The sequence below is a fragment of the Lolium rigidum genome, chromosome 6 (assembly GCF_022539505.1).
Source record: "Lolium rigidum isolate FL_2022 chromosome 6, APGP_CSIRO_Lrig_0.1, whole genome shotgun sequence".
Classification (NCBI taxonomy): domain Eukaryota; kingdom Viridiplantae; phylum Streptophyta; class Magnoliopsida; order Poales; family Poaceae; genus Lolium; species Lolium rigidum.
The window spans coordinates 259,065,844-259,084,324 of NC_061513.1; the positions used below are offsets into that span (position 1 = coordinate 259,065,844).

The following is an 18,481-nucleotide window of genomic DNA, read 5'->3' on the forward strand; positions in this document are numbered from 1 at the left end:
CGCCATGACCTCGTTCCAGGGAAGAAGACGATCATGATGAGGCATGAGGTGATCATGCGATATGGAGAGAGAGGAAGTACATGTAGCGTGTCTGTTGTATGTTGATGAGTTGGCACAGTATATAGGGAGAAATACCGGTTCAAAACTTGTCAAAAAGGGTAGAAGGTTCAATTCCGAACGGTTTATAGAATTCAGGGTTGAAGATTGAACCAAAGTAAAGTTAAGGGTTGTAATCTGAACTTTGAGACGAGTTTAGGGGGGTAAATTGAACTTCTCTCTTTTAAATGTGCTAGTTAATTTTCCTAGTTGCCAAAATCATGCTAAATATCACCTTTGTCTTCTAAACTATTTCAGATAAACTATGTACTTCTCTAGCAACTGTGGGCATCAACAGGTGAGAATAACTCAAAAGAAAACATGGTGTATTAAAGGCATATAGATGGAATGACTGTTTCACAAAACGTGTCAAGATTTACTGAGCAATTGTGAACAAGCATGGTCAAATATTCCATATTCAAAGTAGGTAAATGTGTTGAGTTCATTACAAATTCAAATATCAACTAGGCAACAGGATCGAACATATGAAGGCAGGACACAGAACAAACCTGGTTTGAGTAAGCACCAAACAGCAAAGCATCAGCAGACACCAACATTTGCTAGCATGTGATTGACAGAATACAGTTGCACAATGATTATCAGCTTCAGGCCATAAGATAAATCAATGTCACTGAAAGAACTTCCTCTATGGAACTATCTGCAGAGCCAGAGCAACATTATGACATGTTAGTGAAAGAAAATTAAGAAAGACCAGACAGTTTCTGTTGAAAGAAAATCAAGAAAGACCAGACAGTTTCTGTTGAACTTATAAAATATAAGAACTGAATCAGAATCTCTCCCAACATAACAGTCTGCCTGGAAACAACAAATTACTCAAAGGAGAATTGGAAAACTGACTAGTATCTAATCAGAAAAAGTAAGTACAGACTTTGCATAACATGCAAATTATCTTTGTTCCAATAAAAGTTGTGCCAACTGCCAATATAACAATCAGCATACAGCAACACAGAGAATTAGAGCAAGATGATTGGAGGCAAACCAACGAGAACATAACGTGTATGATTTCCAATGGAGTGGTGATATTGTCTCAAACCTGATTTCATCCTCTGAACTACAGATTTGCACAGTACAGCATTTCAAGTGAGAAATGCTTGTTGACCATTGAGTGATCACGAAAGCTTTAGGACAAACTGGTATTCCCTTATGATGGAATCATGTCTTGTGCCTCAGGAACGATGTCTTGTGTAATCCAAACACATCCTTAAGTTTTTCACAACCCTCATCATCACACTAGATTCTGGTCTCAGTAATGGAAAGCAAGTGCCAACTTTTCGCTGTGCCAGTAAGAACTTGCTGTTTTTCTTCTTCGATGTCTTGAACAAAGACCTTAGTTACATCAGGCACATACATAGCATTATTTAAATGAGTGAGTGCCTTATCCAATTTGGAATAGATTTCCTTGCTCATAGTATGAGATCTATCACGAGTTACAAACTCGTGAATTGTGTCATTCATTTCAATCAGACTGCAATCAGGTTCTTTCTTGATTCCTTTCTCCATTATTACCTGCCTAAGCCGCTGGATATCTTCCCATCTATTTAGGCGTTGCGTTAATATTGGACGAAAGGATGCAAGCCATGCTGTTCCCAGGATCCAACTCAGGGACATTCTCTGCTGCCAATTGACCTACCTCTAAGTTACCATGTATACTACAAGCAGCCAGCAGTGTCCCCAAATTGCAGAGGTGGGTGTCGCGGCCATTTCTGTTTCTCGTGCTTCTGTTAGTTTCCAGCTCAGCCAAGGAGGTTGATTCTGCATCCATAATACATAACATTATGAGCGATCCCATAGTTCCCGGTCATGCTGAAAGAAGTCTCGTCCTTTGTCAACCAAGCCAGCATGAGTGCACGCAGTTAGAACACCAATGAAGATCACCTCATCTGGAGCTTCAAACACCCTAGGCACCTAGCACCTACATCATGTATGAATCAGCAGCAGCAGCTCACCTAGGAGGTACATCACGTACGAATCAGCAGCAGCAGCTCATCGCCAATATTTTCAATGGCTTCCTCAACAAAAAGAATTATTTATTTTTAGTAGTTGGCTATGACCTCGAGGGCAGAACTTGCCTAATGCATACAATTAAACCACTTCTCTTGATTATTATTAAAAATATGCACCATTCTGAACAAACAAGCAATTAGAGAAAAATGTATGTACACAGAGGTCGGAAGGAGGCATGGCTACACACAACACATTTCTTAATGGTAGGTCAGGAGAATATTCAATAATGACGTATACTGAAGAAATGATTCCAGATAGAATGCTTTACCCTAGGAGCGACCATGGCAAGATTTAGTGACTCCAGTAGCCCAACCTACACATGAGTACAAACATTACCAGTCCATCATAATCACTAAAAGCATACTGCAAGAACAAACAACAGCGGTACAAACAACCGAGCCGGCAAATTTTGGGACCCTGTGCCAAACTAAAAAATAGGCCTAATTCACTTTAAAAAAATAGGATATGCACTGAATAATCTGGTACATAAATGCTGCATCATCCACGAGAAATAAGAACTAAAATAGGAAGAAATGAAAAGAGCTCAGGTGGAGGGTAAGACAAACAAGCGACGGCAAGTGGCACCATGGCTGATGCGCGTGGTCGCCCATCCTCCAAGCCTAAAAGTAAAATAGATAAAAGGGAGAAAATAGAGCTGAATTTTAAACCTGGATCACTGGATGCACGCTTTATACATTGAAATGAAACTCAAGAAAATATATTTTCGGTATATACAGAAAGAGTGATTGGTAGTATCAACTTACTGGAGATTAACGATGAATCCCTTTAATCTCATGCATATAGGCGTTCTAATGCTATTTTCTTCCAGGCAATGCAATGTTTGATGAGCTATTTCCATCCTAAATTTTTTTGCTTCCTTTTTCATGCATATCTATTCTCAGTTTCAGACTAATTAGTTTCGTGTTTGTCGCACATATTAGTGATGATTATGAGAATCTCATAGCACTTGATGACAACAACCATCACAAAGGAGCTTCTGACAGCGAAATAGACAGCCTACCACTATCTGTAGTTGAGGTCTGTATTAAGTTTATTACTCAAGTTGGATGTGCAGTATTTTTTGTGTTTGGAAGAGCTAATTCGCCTCCCCACTTTCCATTGTCAGGGAGGAAGTTGCCGCGATGAGCTCTGTCCTGTATGCCTGGATTGCCCTGCTGAGGGTGCTTTCGTCCGGCATCTCCCGTGCGCTCACAAGTTTCACAAAGAGGTACACATGGAATCTATGTAGCGGAACTGTTCCAGGTTCTAAATTTCCATTTTAACATCCTTTTCTTTGTCTGATTTTCTTCCACAGTGCATCGACACGTGGCTTAGGATGAGGACTTCATGCCCAGTGTGCAAATCCAATGTATTCTGACTAGACGGCGCTCCGACTGTTGTCGTGATAGCATGAAGAATAGATTAGGAAGCATTTTCTGGTGCCACAGTGCGTAAACAACTTCGTAATGTTGTGTCGCACTATGCTGGGTGGCTCTCCCTGAACAGAGAGTATTTGAACGTTGCATAGCATCCCTCTCTCTGGTTGGCTGTGAGAAACAGGGCATCACAAGTCTTGTGTTCCTTTTTTGCTGCAATTTGTTCTGTGTAGGGGGCGATGTATGGCATGGCTGTGATTTCCATGCCATGTGTTCCATTGTTTGACCCTGTTATGTATAAGCATCCCATAAAACATGTCGATGGCCTCCTCACCGTGGCCATTCACTGCAAATCCAAGTATAATGGCGGTCCAAGAAAACTTATACTGGTTATATATCTCTTTGAACAACATCCAACGCCTGTTCAATGCTCCCACAATTTCAATACAAGTACCCATATTGATCCCTGTTCATGCACCCTTGTCTCTAAAGCACCAAGTTACGCACACAGTGTGCTATGCTGACCATGGTGAACTCATGCCCTCAACTTGCTAAACTGAATCTTACGAAACATCTCCAGTGCCTCTCCGAACTGGCCATCTTGTACATAACCATCAATCGTTGCAGTCCATGAGACTGTGTCCCTCTTAGGATATGATCAAACAGTGCCCTGGCTCAATCTACCTGACCTAGTCCTACAAACCAGAGATTGCAGACGTCCAGGACACCAAACCTACATGTCCTCAAACAACTCCCAAGTTGTCACCACTCTACAGTGGACGTACATATCAACTAGCGCATTCTCCACCTTGAGGTCAGGAAGCATCCTGCTCTCCAGGATGCACTTCTGCACCTGCATTCCTAGCAGGATGCCATTGCCTTACCCACAAGCTGACAACACCGAGTTATAAGTGACCCCCGTTGGCACAATGCCCACTCTCATCATATCCACAAAAGAGAAGCATGACATCAGTTTTTGAATGAAAAGCTGGTGGTGCATGTGGTGAAAACTGGGGTGGAGGTTGGAGTGAAAGGAATTACAGAGTGGAAAAGTGAATAATAAGAGGTTATGGTTACAAGAGATGTTGTGGAAACAGCTGTGCACACCCTGATGGATGAGGGGGAGGCAGCAGAGGAGTTGAGGATGAGAGCAAAAGACTATGCCATTAAGGCAAGGTGGGCTTTTGATGAGGAAAGTTCGTCACATAACAACATAAGGCTATTGGTTAAAGAAATGGGAAACACGACGAATGCATCTGGTTGATACAGAGTAATAAAGCCTTTTTTGTGTGCAAAAATAAAGTAAAAGACCCTACTTATATCGTTATAAATAATTGCAATTTATAGGTAACCAGTAGTTTGTACCAGGCTATTTTGTGTAACCATAAAGTGAAAGACCCTACTGTACTTATGTCATTATAAAGAGTTGTAATTTACAACAACCACTAGCTTGTACCAGCCTTGCTGGTGGTAGCCTGATTGTTTAGTGATAACCATGGTCTAAATAACAGCACTATCTGTTTCCTGTGCTAACTTGCTCATCAGAGTTCATAAGATTCATTTAAGGAGGAAATGTGAATTTAAATGTATGGGAACTATGGAAACAAGCACTAACAAGAGAGAGATGATTCAAGGTGAGTAACCTGAAGAGAAGGAAATGGAACCAGCATAAAGGTCCGACGAAATTAGAAGCTTATGCTTGACTTGATAGTGTGGCAAAAAACATGAAACGACGAGGATCTCTCCAATCCTTCTTATATGAAAATAAAATAGTTAAAGGATCAGACTCAAAACTAACAAGGAAACCCATTGTTTTGAATGTGTCATTTCATTCCTGGAGTAGGAAAAAAAAGTGCTAAATATGCAGTCTAGTCTTTGAACTATTATCTAGGATGTAGGATCAAATTATCCATTTATTTAGAACCATTGACAAGGACGTGTGAATACCTTCTATATATTACACCACACAGGACTCCCCTAAGGTATCTCGGTCAAAAAAGTAACTTCGAAATTAAAACATATAAATGGAATGATTGCCGCAAGAAGTGTCAAGATTTACTGAGAAATTATAAGCAAGCATGTAATTCAAATATCATATGTTCAAAGTAGGTCAATGCTTTGAGTTCATCACAAGCTCAAATGGCGATTGGGCAACAGGATCGAACATATGAAAGCTGCAGAACTGGAATAGAACAAACCTGGTTTGGCAAAGCACTAAACAATAAATCTTCAGAAAGAACACTGTTGCACCTAAATATCAACTTCAGTCCAGAAGATAGATCACAGTTACTGCAAGAATTTCCTCTATTGAAGTACACACATATCTGGAAAGACGCCAAGTATAAGATAACTCAGCAAGTTCCAAAGTGAATCATGTATGACATGTTAGTAAAGGAAACTTAAGAACAGCAAATACACTATGTTACTTATATTTATGGGGAAAAAAGGAGAAAAGGTCAAGATGAACATTAAGTTTTGAACCAGAACTCTCTCAATATAACACTCTGAGAAAGAACCAATAAATTACACAGAGTAGCAGATAAAAACTTACTAACATAAAACCAGCAAAAATGATACAGATTTATGCACTAGATGCAACAAAAACATGTAACTCACCTTCCATCAGTAATAGCTGCGGCCAAAATAAGCGTTCAGCAACAGACAGGATTACACCAAGATGTAATAGCTTCCAGTGTACCGAGAATATTAACTCGATTCTACCTTCATTCTCAGAACTACAAATGTGCAGTATGTAGTGTTTGAAGTGAGAAACCGAAGTTGGCCATTGTGTGGTCACCCAGACCTACTACCAAAATTCCATTGTTATTATATCATCGATGTATAATGAGAGTTACCAGTAGTCCTTACAAGAACAGAGTCCATGTCTAAAATGATGGAAGCGTGTCCTGTCCCTCACGACAACCTCTCGCATATATAACTTGGAGATCAATTTAATTGCATTATGGCAATCCAAACACATCCTCAAGTTTTTCACGATCCTTATGGTTGAACAAGATTCTGAACTGAGTAGTGCAAAGGCAACTGCCAACTTTTCGCTGTGCCAATAAAGAACTTTCTGTTTTTCTTCTTCTGTAACTTGAACAAATACCTCTGTTACATCAGGCACATACCCAGCATTCTTCAAGTCCGTGAGTACCTTGTCCAATTTGGAATAGATTTCTATGCTCATAGGATGAGATCTATCACCAGCTACAAATTCGTGAAGTGTGCCATTCATTTCAATCAGACTGCAACCAGGTTCTTTCTTGATTCCTTTCTCCATTATTACCTGCCTAAGCCGCCGGACATCTTCCCATCTATTAGACTTTGCATACAGATTGGACAAAAGAATGTAAGCCATGTTGTTCTCTGGATCCAACTCGAGGAGATTCTGTGCTGCCAATTCACCTATCTCTGAGTTACCATGAACCCTACAAGCTGCCAGCAGGGTCCCCCAAATTGCACAGTTGGGTCTCATGGGCATTTTACCAATTGTTTCCAGTGCCTCTGTTAGTTTCCCAGCTCGGCCTAGGAGGTCGATTATGCATCCATAATGCATCACATTAGGAGCAACCCCGTAGGTCCCTACCATGCTGAGAAAGAAGTCTCGGCCTTTGTCAACCAAGCCAGCATGAGTGCAGGCAGTTAGAACACCAACAAATGTCACTTCATCCGGAGCTTCAAACGCCCTAAGCATCTTGTAAAACATATGGATAGCCTGTTCACCATGGCCATTCACAGCAAGACCAAGTATGATAGCGGTCCAAGTAAACTTATCTCTACTGTGCATCTCTTTGAACACGCCCAATGCCCGCTCAATGCTCCCACACTTTGAATACATGTGTATAAGTGCATTGCCAACGAAAGTATCCATCTTGATCCCATGCCTGCTCATGTAAACCCTTGCCCATTCCCCTGTCTCCAAAGCACCAAGCTGCGCGCACGCCGTGACTACGCTGACCATGGTGAACTCATCTGCCATCACCTTGCTAAACTGCATCTCACGAAAAATCTCCAGTGCCTCTCTAAACCGTCCAGTCTGCACATAACCATCGATCATCGCAGTCCATGAAACGGTGTCCCTCTCAGGCATTTGATCAAACAATACTCTGGCTCGATCAACCTGACCTAGTCTTACAAACCCAGATATAACTGACGTCCAGGAAACCATATCCCTCACCTGCATGCCCTCAAACAACTGCCAGGCTGCTTCCATCTCGCCACACTCGGCGTACATATCAACGAGAGCATTCTCCACCTTGAGGTCAGGCAGCACCCCGCTCGCCACGATGCACTTGTGCAGCTGCATTCCGAGCAGGATGTCATCGCCTTTCCCGCAGGCTGACAGCACCGTGATGTAAGTGACCAGCGTCCGCGCAACGCCAGCCCTCACCATATCCACGAAATAGCAGCATGACATTCTGAGCTGCCTGCTTCTCTTGCAGCCGGAGATAAGGGCGTTCCACACCACGGGCGTGCCTCCACCTCTCGCGGGCCACGCATCCAGCAGCGCACGTGCAGTCAGATTATCGCCCCTGGCCGCATACATGAGGACCAGCGAGCTCGCGACGTGGGCGTTGAGCTCCATCCCGAACTTGACCACGTGCGCGTGGACGGCGCCTCCAACAGCCGGCGCGATGACGGCGCCCCGCTCGGCCGCCACTGCCTTGAGCAAGGGCGGGAACGTGTACGCGTTCGGCCTGCCTCCGCGCGCCAGCATGCCTGTGTATACTCGCAAGAGCATCCTGAGCTCCGGCGGACGAGCGCTCACCACAAGCCGCCCCAGCGGGGAATTCCGTCGAGCAGACCGCGGGCGCGGAGCATGTGCGCGCAAACCTTCCTCGCGCGCACGGTATAACTCACCGCGACATTGTCGCGTTAACCGCAGGTACCGCGGCGAGGAACGGATGAGCCGGCGGGATGGAGTGGAGTGGAAGGCGGTGGCGCGCGTCTGGTCCACGAGCGACAGCGGTAGCAGCTACAGACGAGCGATGGGCCAAGGAAGGAGAGAGGGGGAGGAGAGGAACGGGCGAATGGGCGGGGCGCGGTGGAGGAGGACTGGAGTGTGGCGGCGCGCGCGGCGGGGCGCGGTCGGCTGCGGCAAGCCGGCCGGCAAGTCGGCAACCGAACAGACAGCGGCGGGAGGCGGGATAGCAGAGCAGAGCCAGCCGGGGCTATCTTGGGCCAGCCCATTTTCCGTCCAGTTCGAGTAGGCAATATCCATTTGACCAATATTCACATTTCTCAATAAAAAAGGCAATATTAACAAATCACAATTGTTGACTAAAAAACAAATCACAATTGTTTCACTAAAAAAAATCTCAAAAAACAAAATATTACACAGGATAGCCAAAATAAAATTGGAAGCGAATTTGGTGCACCTAGGCACCATTGTGCCCTTCTTTTAAAACATTTGAAATTTGTACTTTTAAGTTTTGAAAATTTCCAAAATTTATTTCGGGAATAAATATACATTTCCATATATCCGCCAGAAATTTTGGTACAAAAATCGTAATGTTCTGGGCTATAGAAACAAAACAAATTTTTGGTAGTATATAGGAGCTATATGTGTGTATTTGTCTTTTTTATCTCCCAAAATAAACGTATATTTCAATGATTTTTTTGTCTTACAGCCTTGATGTATATTTCAATCTAAATATTTTTGCATATTTTTTTGGAGACATAAAGTAGGAGTTTTATTTCTCAAAAAATGAGGTCACTAGTGCTCAAGTGAACAGACGAGTTTTCCATTTTTTTGACAATCAATCTCTACTAAAGGCGGTGATGCGGCGAATTTACGCTAGGGGACACTTATTTTCGGCTTCTTCAGTGGCTTTTGGAAGAAGCTTCCCCTCCCATCTCCCCCCACCAGCTTCTTCCAAAGGATGAACCTTGAATTTATAATGGCTTATAATCTGGATAGCGACGGCCTCCTCCGGAAGATCCCAATTTGCCTCCATATGCCGTCGTCCTCCTTCGCTCGTGCCACTCTCGTCTGCACATGGTGGTGCCACCTCATCTTCGACCCCGACCTCCTCCGCCGCCTTCGTGCGCACCACAAGAAGCCCCTGCTCCTCAGTTTTTTCTCCTTATGTGACGGCAAGTACCGCTTCACTCCCACACTAGATCTGCGTGACCGCATCTCGTGCCCCTGCTCCTCAGCTATTTCTATATTGTTTACTGGTGGATGTGCCCCCTTTTTGTTTACACGAAGGTAACTGAAGCTCAAAAGAAGGATTGATCTGGTCTGGCGATGGTAGAATTAAGAGAAAGCAAGATCAAAAGTATGATGTCAGGCTGCTCCACAGTTTGGTCCTGCTATTTTTGAACAAAAATGGAGTCATATTCATAGAGTAGATGAACCAATTTCAGTCTCAAAGTGAATCATCTTTCTAGAGAAATCCACATGGACCATTGTGGGTTTACTGAATTTTCTGGCTAGTGGTTAAATAAGAGTTCATGACTTCTAGCATATAATGTGTTTTTTTTGTATATTCACTGAGGTGTGTATTCCTGGGGTTCCTATAGAGTTCATCGCGAATGGTGGTTTAACATATGACTATTTAGCTCAGTGTCAAATTTAGAAAACAGGCAAACTCATGAGCCAAACAAAATGACTTCCTTCTTGAGCCAACTGCATCACAAATTTTTTGTTGATCAATTGTGAGCTGCATTTCAATTCTTGTTTTTCTTCGATGTCCTTTCTTCAGAATTGTGATTGGTGCACTTAATAATTTCTGGTTTAACCATGTTCATATCCCTTAATCCGCACTAGTAACATATATACAAATCCGCACTAGTAACATATATACAACAGTTGTATAATCAGTGTCCATATGCTCGTGTCCCCGAATGCATTGTGCATTAGCTGAATAGCATTCATATGATATGAAGTCCATTAAAAAAATTCGAGTACCTGCAGGAGCTTTGCACGTTTTGTACTAACTCTGTCCATTTTTTGATGTCAAAAGTTTGTCTAAATTAAAATGTATCTAGACACACTTTAGTGCATAGATACATTCGAATTTAGACGAACCATCGGACATCTATTAATGGATACATCAGTATCTAGAAAAAGTTGGGTACTTATTTTTTAGACGGAGGGAATATTTTTGATTAAGAGTGCGAATCTCGAGAAATAAATGGAGGGTGACGGAAACAGTCACATCCATGCGTGTAAGTACAAAATTGTTCCCCTTTTTGAGAGTGGATTTTTGTACTTACACGCATGAGTGTGGACGTTTCTGTCACCGTCTGTTGTTCTTTGATATTCGGATAAAAAGAGGGAAGAGAAAGGAATTTTCCCTCTGCCATAGTGAGTATGAATCTCGAGAAATAAATAGAGGGTGACGGAAACACTCACATCCATGCATGTAAATACAAAATTGTTCCCCTTTTTTATTTCACCGCTCTTTTTTCTTATGGTGGTACTGGTATCAACATAATAGACCACATTTAGTTAGTGTAATTTATTGCCGTAATAAACCAATGGACCTATAATTTAGTGTCGTAATTTAGGATGAAGAAAAAATAAGGTTATCTTCTCTTACCTAAGGAACGATCTTTTACGAAATTAAAGAACGATAGTTTCTCTATCGTGCCATATGTCTTCACTTAGTAAAACAATTTCCTACTTCTTCTCTTACGAAATTAGAGAAAAGGTTATTTTCTCCATTATCCCGACTTCGGTCCACCTTCTTGTCGGCGATATCATCGGTGGTGAAGAGGAGGGTAGGGAATCTCATGTAGGCTAGTGATGTCTACGGGTGCTTCTATTCTTGTAGACAGTGTTGGGCCTCCAAGAGCAGAGGTTTGTAAAACAGCAGCAAGTTTCCCTTAAGTGGATCACCCAAGGTTTATCGAACTCAGGGAGGAAGAGGTCAAAGATATCCCTCTCATGCAACCCTGCAACCACAAAGCAAGAAGTCTCTTGTGTCCCCAACACACCTAATAGGTGCACTAGTTCGGCGAAGAGATAGTGAAATACAGGTGGTATGAATGAATATGAGCAGTAGTAACGGCGCCAAAAAATAGCTTGCTGGCGTGTAGTTGATGGTGGTAGTATTGCAGCAGTAGTAACACAGTAAAACAGTAAACAAGCAGCGATAGAAGTATTTAGGAACAAGGCCTAGGGATTACACTTTCACTAGTGGACACTCTCAACATTGATCACATAACAGAATAGATAAATGCATACTCTACACTCTTGTTGGATGATGAACACATTGCGTAGGATTACACGAACCCTCAATGCCGGAGTTAACAAGCTCCACAATTCAATGTTCATATATAAATAACCTTAGAGTGCATGAAAGATCAATTCGACTAAACCAAGTACTAACATAGTATGCACACTGTCACCTTCACACTCTGTAGGAGGAATAGATCACATCAATACCATCATAGCAATAGTTAACTTCATCATCTACAAGAGATCATAATCATAGCATACGCCAAGTACTAACACGGATGCACACACTGTCACCATTACACCGTGCAGGAGGAATAAAACTACTTTAATAACATTGCTAGAGTAGCACATAGATAAATTGTGATACAAAACACATTGCAATCATAAAGAGATATAAATAAGCACTTCACTATGCTCTTCATAACAGTGAATAAGTATTCCGTGAAATATAGCCTAAGAGACCCACACGGTGCACACACTTGTCACCTTTACACACGTGGGACAAGGAGTCTCCGAAGATCACATAAGTAAAACTCACTTGACTAGCATAATGACATCTAGATTACAAGCATCATCATATGAATCTCAATCATGTAAGGCAGCTCATGAGATTATTGTATTGAAGTACATAGGAGAGAGATGAACCACATAGCTACCAGTACAGCCCCGAGCCTCGATGGACAACTACTACCTCCTCATGGGAGCAGCAGCGGTGATGAAGATGGCGGTGGAGATGGCAGCGGTGTCGATGGAGAAACCTTCCGGGGGCACTTCCCCATTCCGGCGGCGTGCCGGAACAGAGACTCCTGTCCCCCAGACCTTGGCTTCGCGATGGCGGCGACTCTGGAAGGTTTCTGTGGGTTTCGTCCAACGTAATAGGGTTTTCGCGACGGAGGCTTTAAATAGGCGGAAGGGCAGCCTCGGAGGGGGCATGGGGCCACCACACCATAGGGCGGCGCGGCCCCCTCTGGCCGCGCCAGGGTGTGGTGTGGGGCCCCCAGGGCTTCCCTCTGGCGGCTCTCGGGTGTTCTGGATGGTTCCGGGAAAAATAGGAACCTAGGTCTTGATTTCGTCCGATTCCGAGAATATTTCGTTACTAGGATTTCTGAAACCAAAAACAGCAGAAAACGAGAACCGGCATTCGGCATCTTGTTAATAGGTTAGTTCCGGAAAATGCACGAATATGACATAAAGTGTGCATATAACATGTAGAAATCATCAATAATGTGGCATGGAACATAAGAAATTATCGATACGTCGGAGACGTATCAGCATCCCCAAGCTTAGTTCCGCTCGTCCCGAAGCAGGTAAAACGATAACAAAGATAATTTCTGGAGTGACATGCCATCATAAACTTGATCATATTGTAAACATATGTAATGAATGCAGCGATCAAAACAATGGTAATGACATGAGTAAACAACTCGAATCATAAAGCAATGACTTTTCATGAATAGCACTTTCGAGACAAGCATCAATAAGTCTTGCATAAGAGTTAACTCATAAAGCAATAAATCAAAGTAAAGGTATTGAAGCAACACAAAGGAAGATTAAGTTTCAGCGGTTGCTTTCAACTTGTAACATGTATATCTCATGGATAATTGTCAACATAGAGTAATATAACAAGTGCAATATGCAAGTATGTAGGAATCAATGCACAGTTCACACAAGTGTTTGCTTCTTGAGGTGGAGAGAGATAGGTGAACTGACTCAACATAAAAGTAAAAAGAATGGTCCTTCAAAGAGGAAAGCATCGATTGCTATATTTGTGCTAGAGCTTTTATTTTGAAAACATGAAACAATTTTGTCAACGGTAGTAATAAAGCATATGAGTTATGAAAATTATATCTTACAAGTTTCAAGCCTCATGCATAGTATACTAATAGTGCCCGCACCTTGTCCTAATTAGCTTGGACTACCGGATCTTTGCAATGCACATGTTTTAACCAAGTGTCACAATGGGGTACCTCCATGCCGCCTGTATAATGGTCTAAGGAGAAAGCTCGCATTTTGGATTTCTCGCTTTTGATTATTCTCAACTTAGACATCCATACCGGGACAACATGGACAACGGATAATGGACTCCTCTTTAATGCATAAGCATGTGGCAACAATTATTATTCTCATATGAGATTGAGGATATATGTCCAAAATTGAAACTTCCACCATGAATCATGGCTTTAGTTAGCGGCCCAATGTTCTTCTCTAACAATATGCATGCTCCAACCATTAAGGTGGTAGATCTCTCTTACTTCAGACAAGACGGACATGCATAGCAACTCACATGATATTCAACAAAGAATAATTGATGGCGTTCCCAGAAGCATGGCTATCGCACAACAAGCAACTTAATAAGAGATAAAGTGCATAAGTACATATTCAATACCACAATAGTTTTTAAGCTATTTGTCCCATGAGCTATATATTGCAAAGGTGAATGATGAAATTTTAAAGGTAGCACTCAAGCAATTTACTTTGGAATGGCGGATAAATACCATGTAGTAGGTAGGTATGGTGGACACAAATGGCATAGTGGTTGGCTCAAGTATTTTGGATGCATGAGAAGTATTCCCTCTCGATACAAGGTTTAGGCTAGCAAGGTTATTAGAAACAAACACAAGGATGAACCGGTGCAGCAAAACTCACATAAAAGACATATTGTAAACATTATAAGACTCTACACCGTCTTCCTTGTTGTTCAAACTCAATACTAGGAATTTTCTAGACCTTAGAGAGACCAAATATGCAAACCAAATTTTAGCATGCTCTATGTATTTCTTCATTAATGGGTGCAAAGTATATGATGCAAGAGCTTAAACATGAGCACAACAATTGCCAAGTATCAAATTATCCAAGACATTTTAGAGTTACTACATGTAGTATTTTCCAATTCCAACCATATAACAATTTAACGAAGAAAAACTTCGCCATGAATACTATGAGTAGAGCCTAAGGACATACTTGTCCATATGCTACAGCGGAGCGTGTCTCTCTCCCACACAAGCATTTATTCAAACAAAAACAAAAACAAACAGACGCTCCAAGTAAAGTACATAAGATGTGGCCGAATAAAAATATAGTTTCAAGAGAAGGAACCTGATAATTTGTCGATGAAGAAGGGGATGCCTTGGGCATCCCCAAGCTTAGATGCTTGAGTCTTCTTGAAATATGCAGGGGTGAACCACCGGGGCATCCCCAAGCTTAGACTTTTCACTCTTCTTGATCATAGTATATGATACGTCTCCGACGTATCGATAATTTCTTATGTTCCATGCCACATTATTGATGTTATCTACATGTTTTATGCACACTTTATGTCATATTCGTGCATTTTCTGGAACTAACCTATTAACAAGATGCCGAAGTGTCGGTCCTCGTTTTCTCGCTGTTTTTGGTTTCGAAATCCTAGTGACGAAATATTCTCGAATCGGACGAAATCAAGACCCGTGTTCCTATTTTCACCGGAAGCATCCGAACACCCGAGAGCCGCCGCAGGGGGCCCCGTGGGCCCCAGATGATAGGGTGGCGCGGCCTGGGCCCTGGCCGCGCCAGCCTATGGTGCCGCCACCTCTTCGACCCTCTGACGCTGCCCTTCCGCCTATTTAAAGCCTCCGTCGAGAAAACCCTGATACGAAGGACGAAACCCACAGAAACCTTCCAGAGCCGCCACCATCGCGAAGCCAAGATCTGGGGGACAGGAGTCTCTGTTCTGGCACCTCGCCGGAGCGGGGAAGTGCCCCCGAAGGCTTCTCCATCGACACCGCTGCCATCTCCATCGCCATCTTCATCACCGCCGCTTGCTCCCATGAGAAGGAGTAGTTCTCCATCGAGGCTCGGGGCTGTACCGGTAGCTATGTGGTTCATCTCTCTCCTATGTACTTCAATACAATAATCTCATGAGCTGCCTTACATGATTGAGATTCATATGATGATGCTTGTAATCTAGATGTCATTGTGCTAGTCAAGTGAGTTTTACTTATGTGATTTCCGGAGACTCCTTGTCCCACGTGTGTAAAGGTGACAGTGTGTGCACCGTGTGGGTCTCTTAGGCTATATTTCACAGAATACTTACTCACTGTTACGAATGGCGTAGTGAAGTGCTTATTTATATCTCTTTATGATTGCAATGTGTTTTGTATCACAATTTATCTATGTGCTACTCTAGCAATGTTATTAAAGTAGTTTTATTCCTCCCGCACGGTGTAATGGTGACAAGTGTGTGCATCCGTGTTAGTACTTGGCGTATGCTATGATCATGATCTCTTGTAGATTGTGAAGTTAACTATTGCTATGATAGTATTGATGTGATCTATTCCTCCTACATAGTGTGAAGGTGACAAGTGTGCATGCTGTGTTAGTACTTGGTTTAGTCGTGTTGATCTTTCTTGCACTCTAAGGTTATTTAAATATGAACATTGAATTGTGGAGCTTGTTAACTCCGGCATTGAGGGTTCGTGTAATCCTACGCAATGTGTTCATCATCCAACAAGAGTGTAGAGTATGCATTTATCTATTCTCGTTATGTGATCAAAGTTGAGAGTGTCCACTAGCGAAAGTCTATTCCCTAGGCCTTGTTCCTAAATATCGCTATCGCTCGCTTGTTTACTCGTTTTATCGCGTTACTACTGTCTGCGTTACTACTGCTACCATATTACCACCATCAACTACACGCCGTTACTACCGCTCATATTCATTCATACCACCTATATTTCACTATCTCTTCGCCGAACTAGTGCACCTATTAGGTGTGTTGGGGACACAAGAGACTTCTTGCTTTGTGGTTGCGGGGTTGCATGAGAGGGATATCTTTGACCTCTTCCTCCCCGAGATCGATAAACCTTGGGTGATCCACTTAAGGGAAACTTGTCCGCTGTTCTACAAACCTCTCGCTCTTGGAGGCCCAACACTCGTCTACAAGAATAGAAGCTCCCGTAGACATCAAGCACTTTTCTGGCGCCGTTGCCGGGGAGGAAAGGTAAAAAGGCACTCATACTCCGGTTCCAGGTAACAGTACTTTTCTGGCGCCATTGTGTTGTGCTCGAAGCTATTTCCTTTAGATCCTGCAATTGCATCTTTTTGTTTCTTGTTTACACTAGTTTGACATAATGGACAACAATGAGCTTCTTATTCTGTTTCCTGATTTAAAACATGGATTGTTTGATGCGAAAATTAAAAAACCTATGGAATCTTATTTGCATGCTGGTAGTAATATTAGTATGAACGCTTTGAACACCATTGTTGATAATAATGTAGAAAGTTCTAAGCTTGGGGAAGCTGGTTTTCATGATCTTTTTAGTCCCCCAAGCATTGAGGAGAAAATTTTCTTTGATGATACTTTGCCTCCTATTTATGATGATTATAATGATAGTGGTCTTTTGGTGCCACCTACTATGGAGAGTAAATTTTGTTGTGATTATACTATGTCTCCAACACTTGATGAGAATAATAATGACAGCTACTTTGTTGAATTTGCTCCCACTACAACTAATAAAATTGATTATGCTTATGTGGAGAGTAATAATTTTATGCATGAGACTCATGATAAGAATGCTTTATGTGATAGTTATATTGTTGAGTTTGCTCATGTTGCTACTGAAAGTTATTATGAGAGAGGAAAATATGGTTGTAGAAATTTTCATGTTACTAAAATGCCTCTCTATATGCTGAAATTTTTGAAGCTACACTTGTTTTATCTTCCTATGCTTGTTACTTTGCTCTTCATGAACTTGTTTATTTACAAGATTCCTATGCATAGGAAGCATGTTAGACTTAAATTTGTTTTGAATTTGCTTCTTGATGCTCTCTTTTGCTTCATACTCTATTTTTCATGTGAGCATCATTAAAACTGCTGAGCCCATCTTAATGGCCATAAAGAAAGAACTTCTTGGGAGATAACCCATGTGTTTATTTTGCTACAGTACTTTGTTTTATATTTGTGTCTTGGAAGTTGTTTACTACTGTAGCAACCTCTCCTTATCTTAGTTTTGTGTTTTGTTGTGCCAAGTAAAGTCTTTGATAGTAAAGTGAATACTAGATTTGGATTACTGCGCAGAAACAGATTTCTTTGCTGTCACGAATCTGGGTCCAATTCTCTGTAGGTAACTCAGAAAATTATGCCAATTTACGTGAGTGATCCTCAGATATGTACGCAACTTTCATTCAATTTGGGCATTTTCATTTGAGCAAGTCTGGTGTCTTAATAAAATCCATCTTTACGGACTGTTCTGTTTTGACAGATTCTGCCTTTTATTTCGCATTGCCTCTTTTGCTATGTTGGATGAATTTCTTTGATCCATTAATGTCCAGTAGCTTTATGCAATGTCCAGAAGTGTTAAAAATGATTGTGTCACCTCTGAACATGTTAATTTTTATTGTGCACTAACCCTCTAATGAGTTGTTTCGAGTTTGGTGTGGAGGAAGTTTTCAAGGGTCAAGAGAGGAGGATGATATACTATGATCAAGAAGAGTGAAAGCTCTAAGCTTGGGGATACCCCGGTGGTTCACCCCTGCATATTTCAAGAAGACTCAAGCGTCTAAGCTTGGGGATGCCCAAGGCATCCCCTTCTTCATCGACAAATTATCAGGTTCCTTCTCTTGAAACTCTATTTTTATTCGGCCACATCTTATGTACTTTACTTGGAGCGTCAGTGTGCTTTTGTTTTTTTTTTGTTTGAATAAATGCTTGTGTGGGAGAGAGACACGCTCCGCTGGTTCATAAGAACACATGTGTTCTTCGCTTTATCTTTTAGTGTTCATGGCGAAGGTTGAAACTGCTTCGTTAAATTGTTATATG

General features: G+C 42.0%; 1 protein-coding gene and 2 long non-coding RNA genes across 3 annotated transcripts; 1 reads left to right on the top strand and 2 right to left on the bottom strand.

Annotated features, from left to right (window-relative positions):
- Positions 1–574: 574 nt before the first annotated feature.
- LOC124668699 lies at positions 575–6,289 on the bottom strand. The gene is made up of 3 exons (XR_006991798.1): positions 6,114–6,289; positions 5,696–5,821; positions 575–754 (listed from the first exon to the last, which is right to left on the bottom strand). It is a non-coding gene; the product is annotated as an uncharacterized LOC124668699 (long non-coding RNA).
- Positions 2,944–3,676, top strand: LOC124668698. The gene is made up of 3 exons (XR_006991797.1): positions 2,944–3,159; positions 3,248–3,349; positions 3,437–3,676. It is a non-coding gene; the product is annotated as an uncharacterized LOC124668698 (long non-coding RNA).
- A 59-nt stretch (positions 6,290–6,348) lies between the features above and the next one.
- On the bottom strand, positions 6,349–8,217 carry LOC124664015 (pentatricopeptide repeat-containing protein At2g29760, chloroplastic-like). The gene has a single exon (XM_047201629.1). The coding sequence runs from the start codon at positions 8,215–8,217 to the stop codon at positions 6,349–6,351; it is 1,869 nt and encodes a 622-aa protein (XP_047057585.1).
- Positions 8,218–18,481: the final 10,264 nt, after the last annotated feature.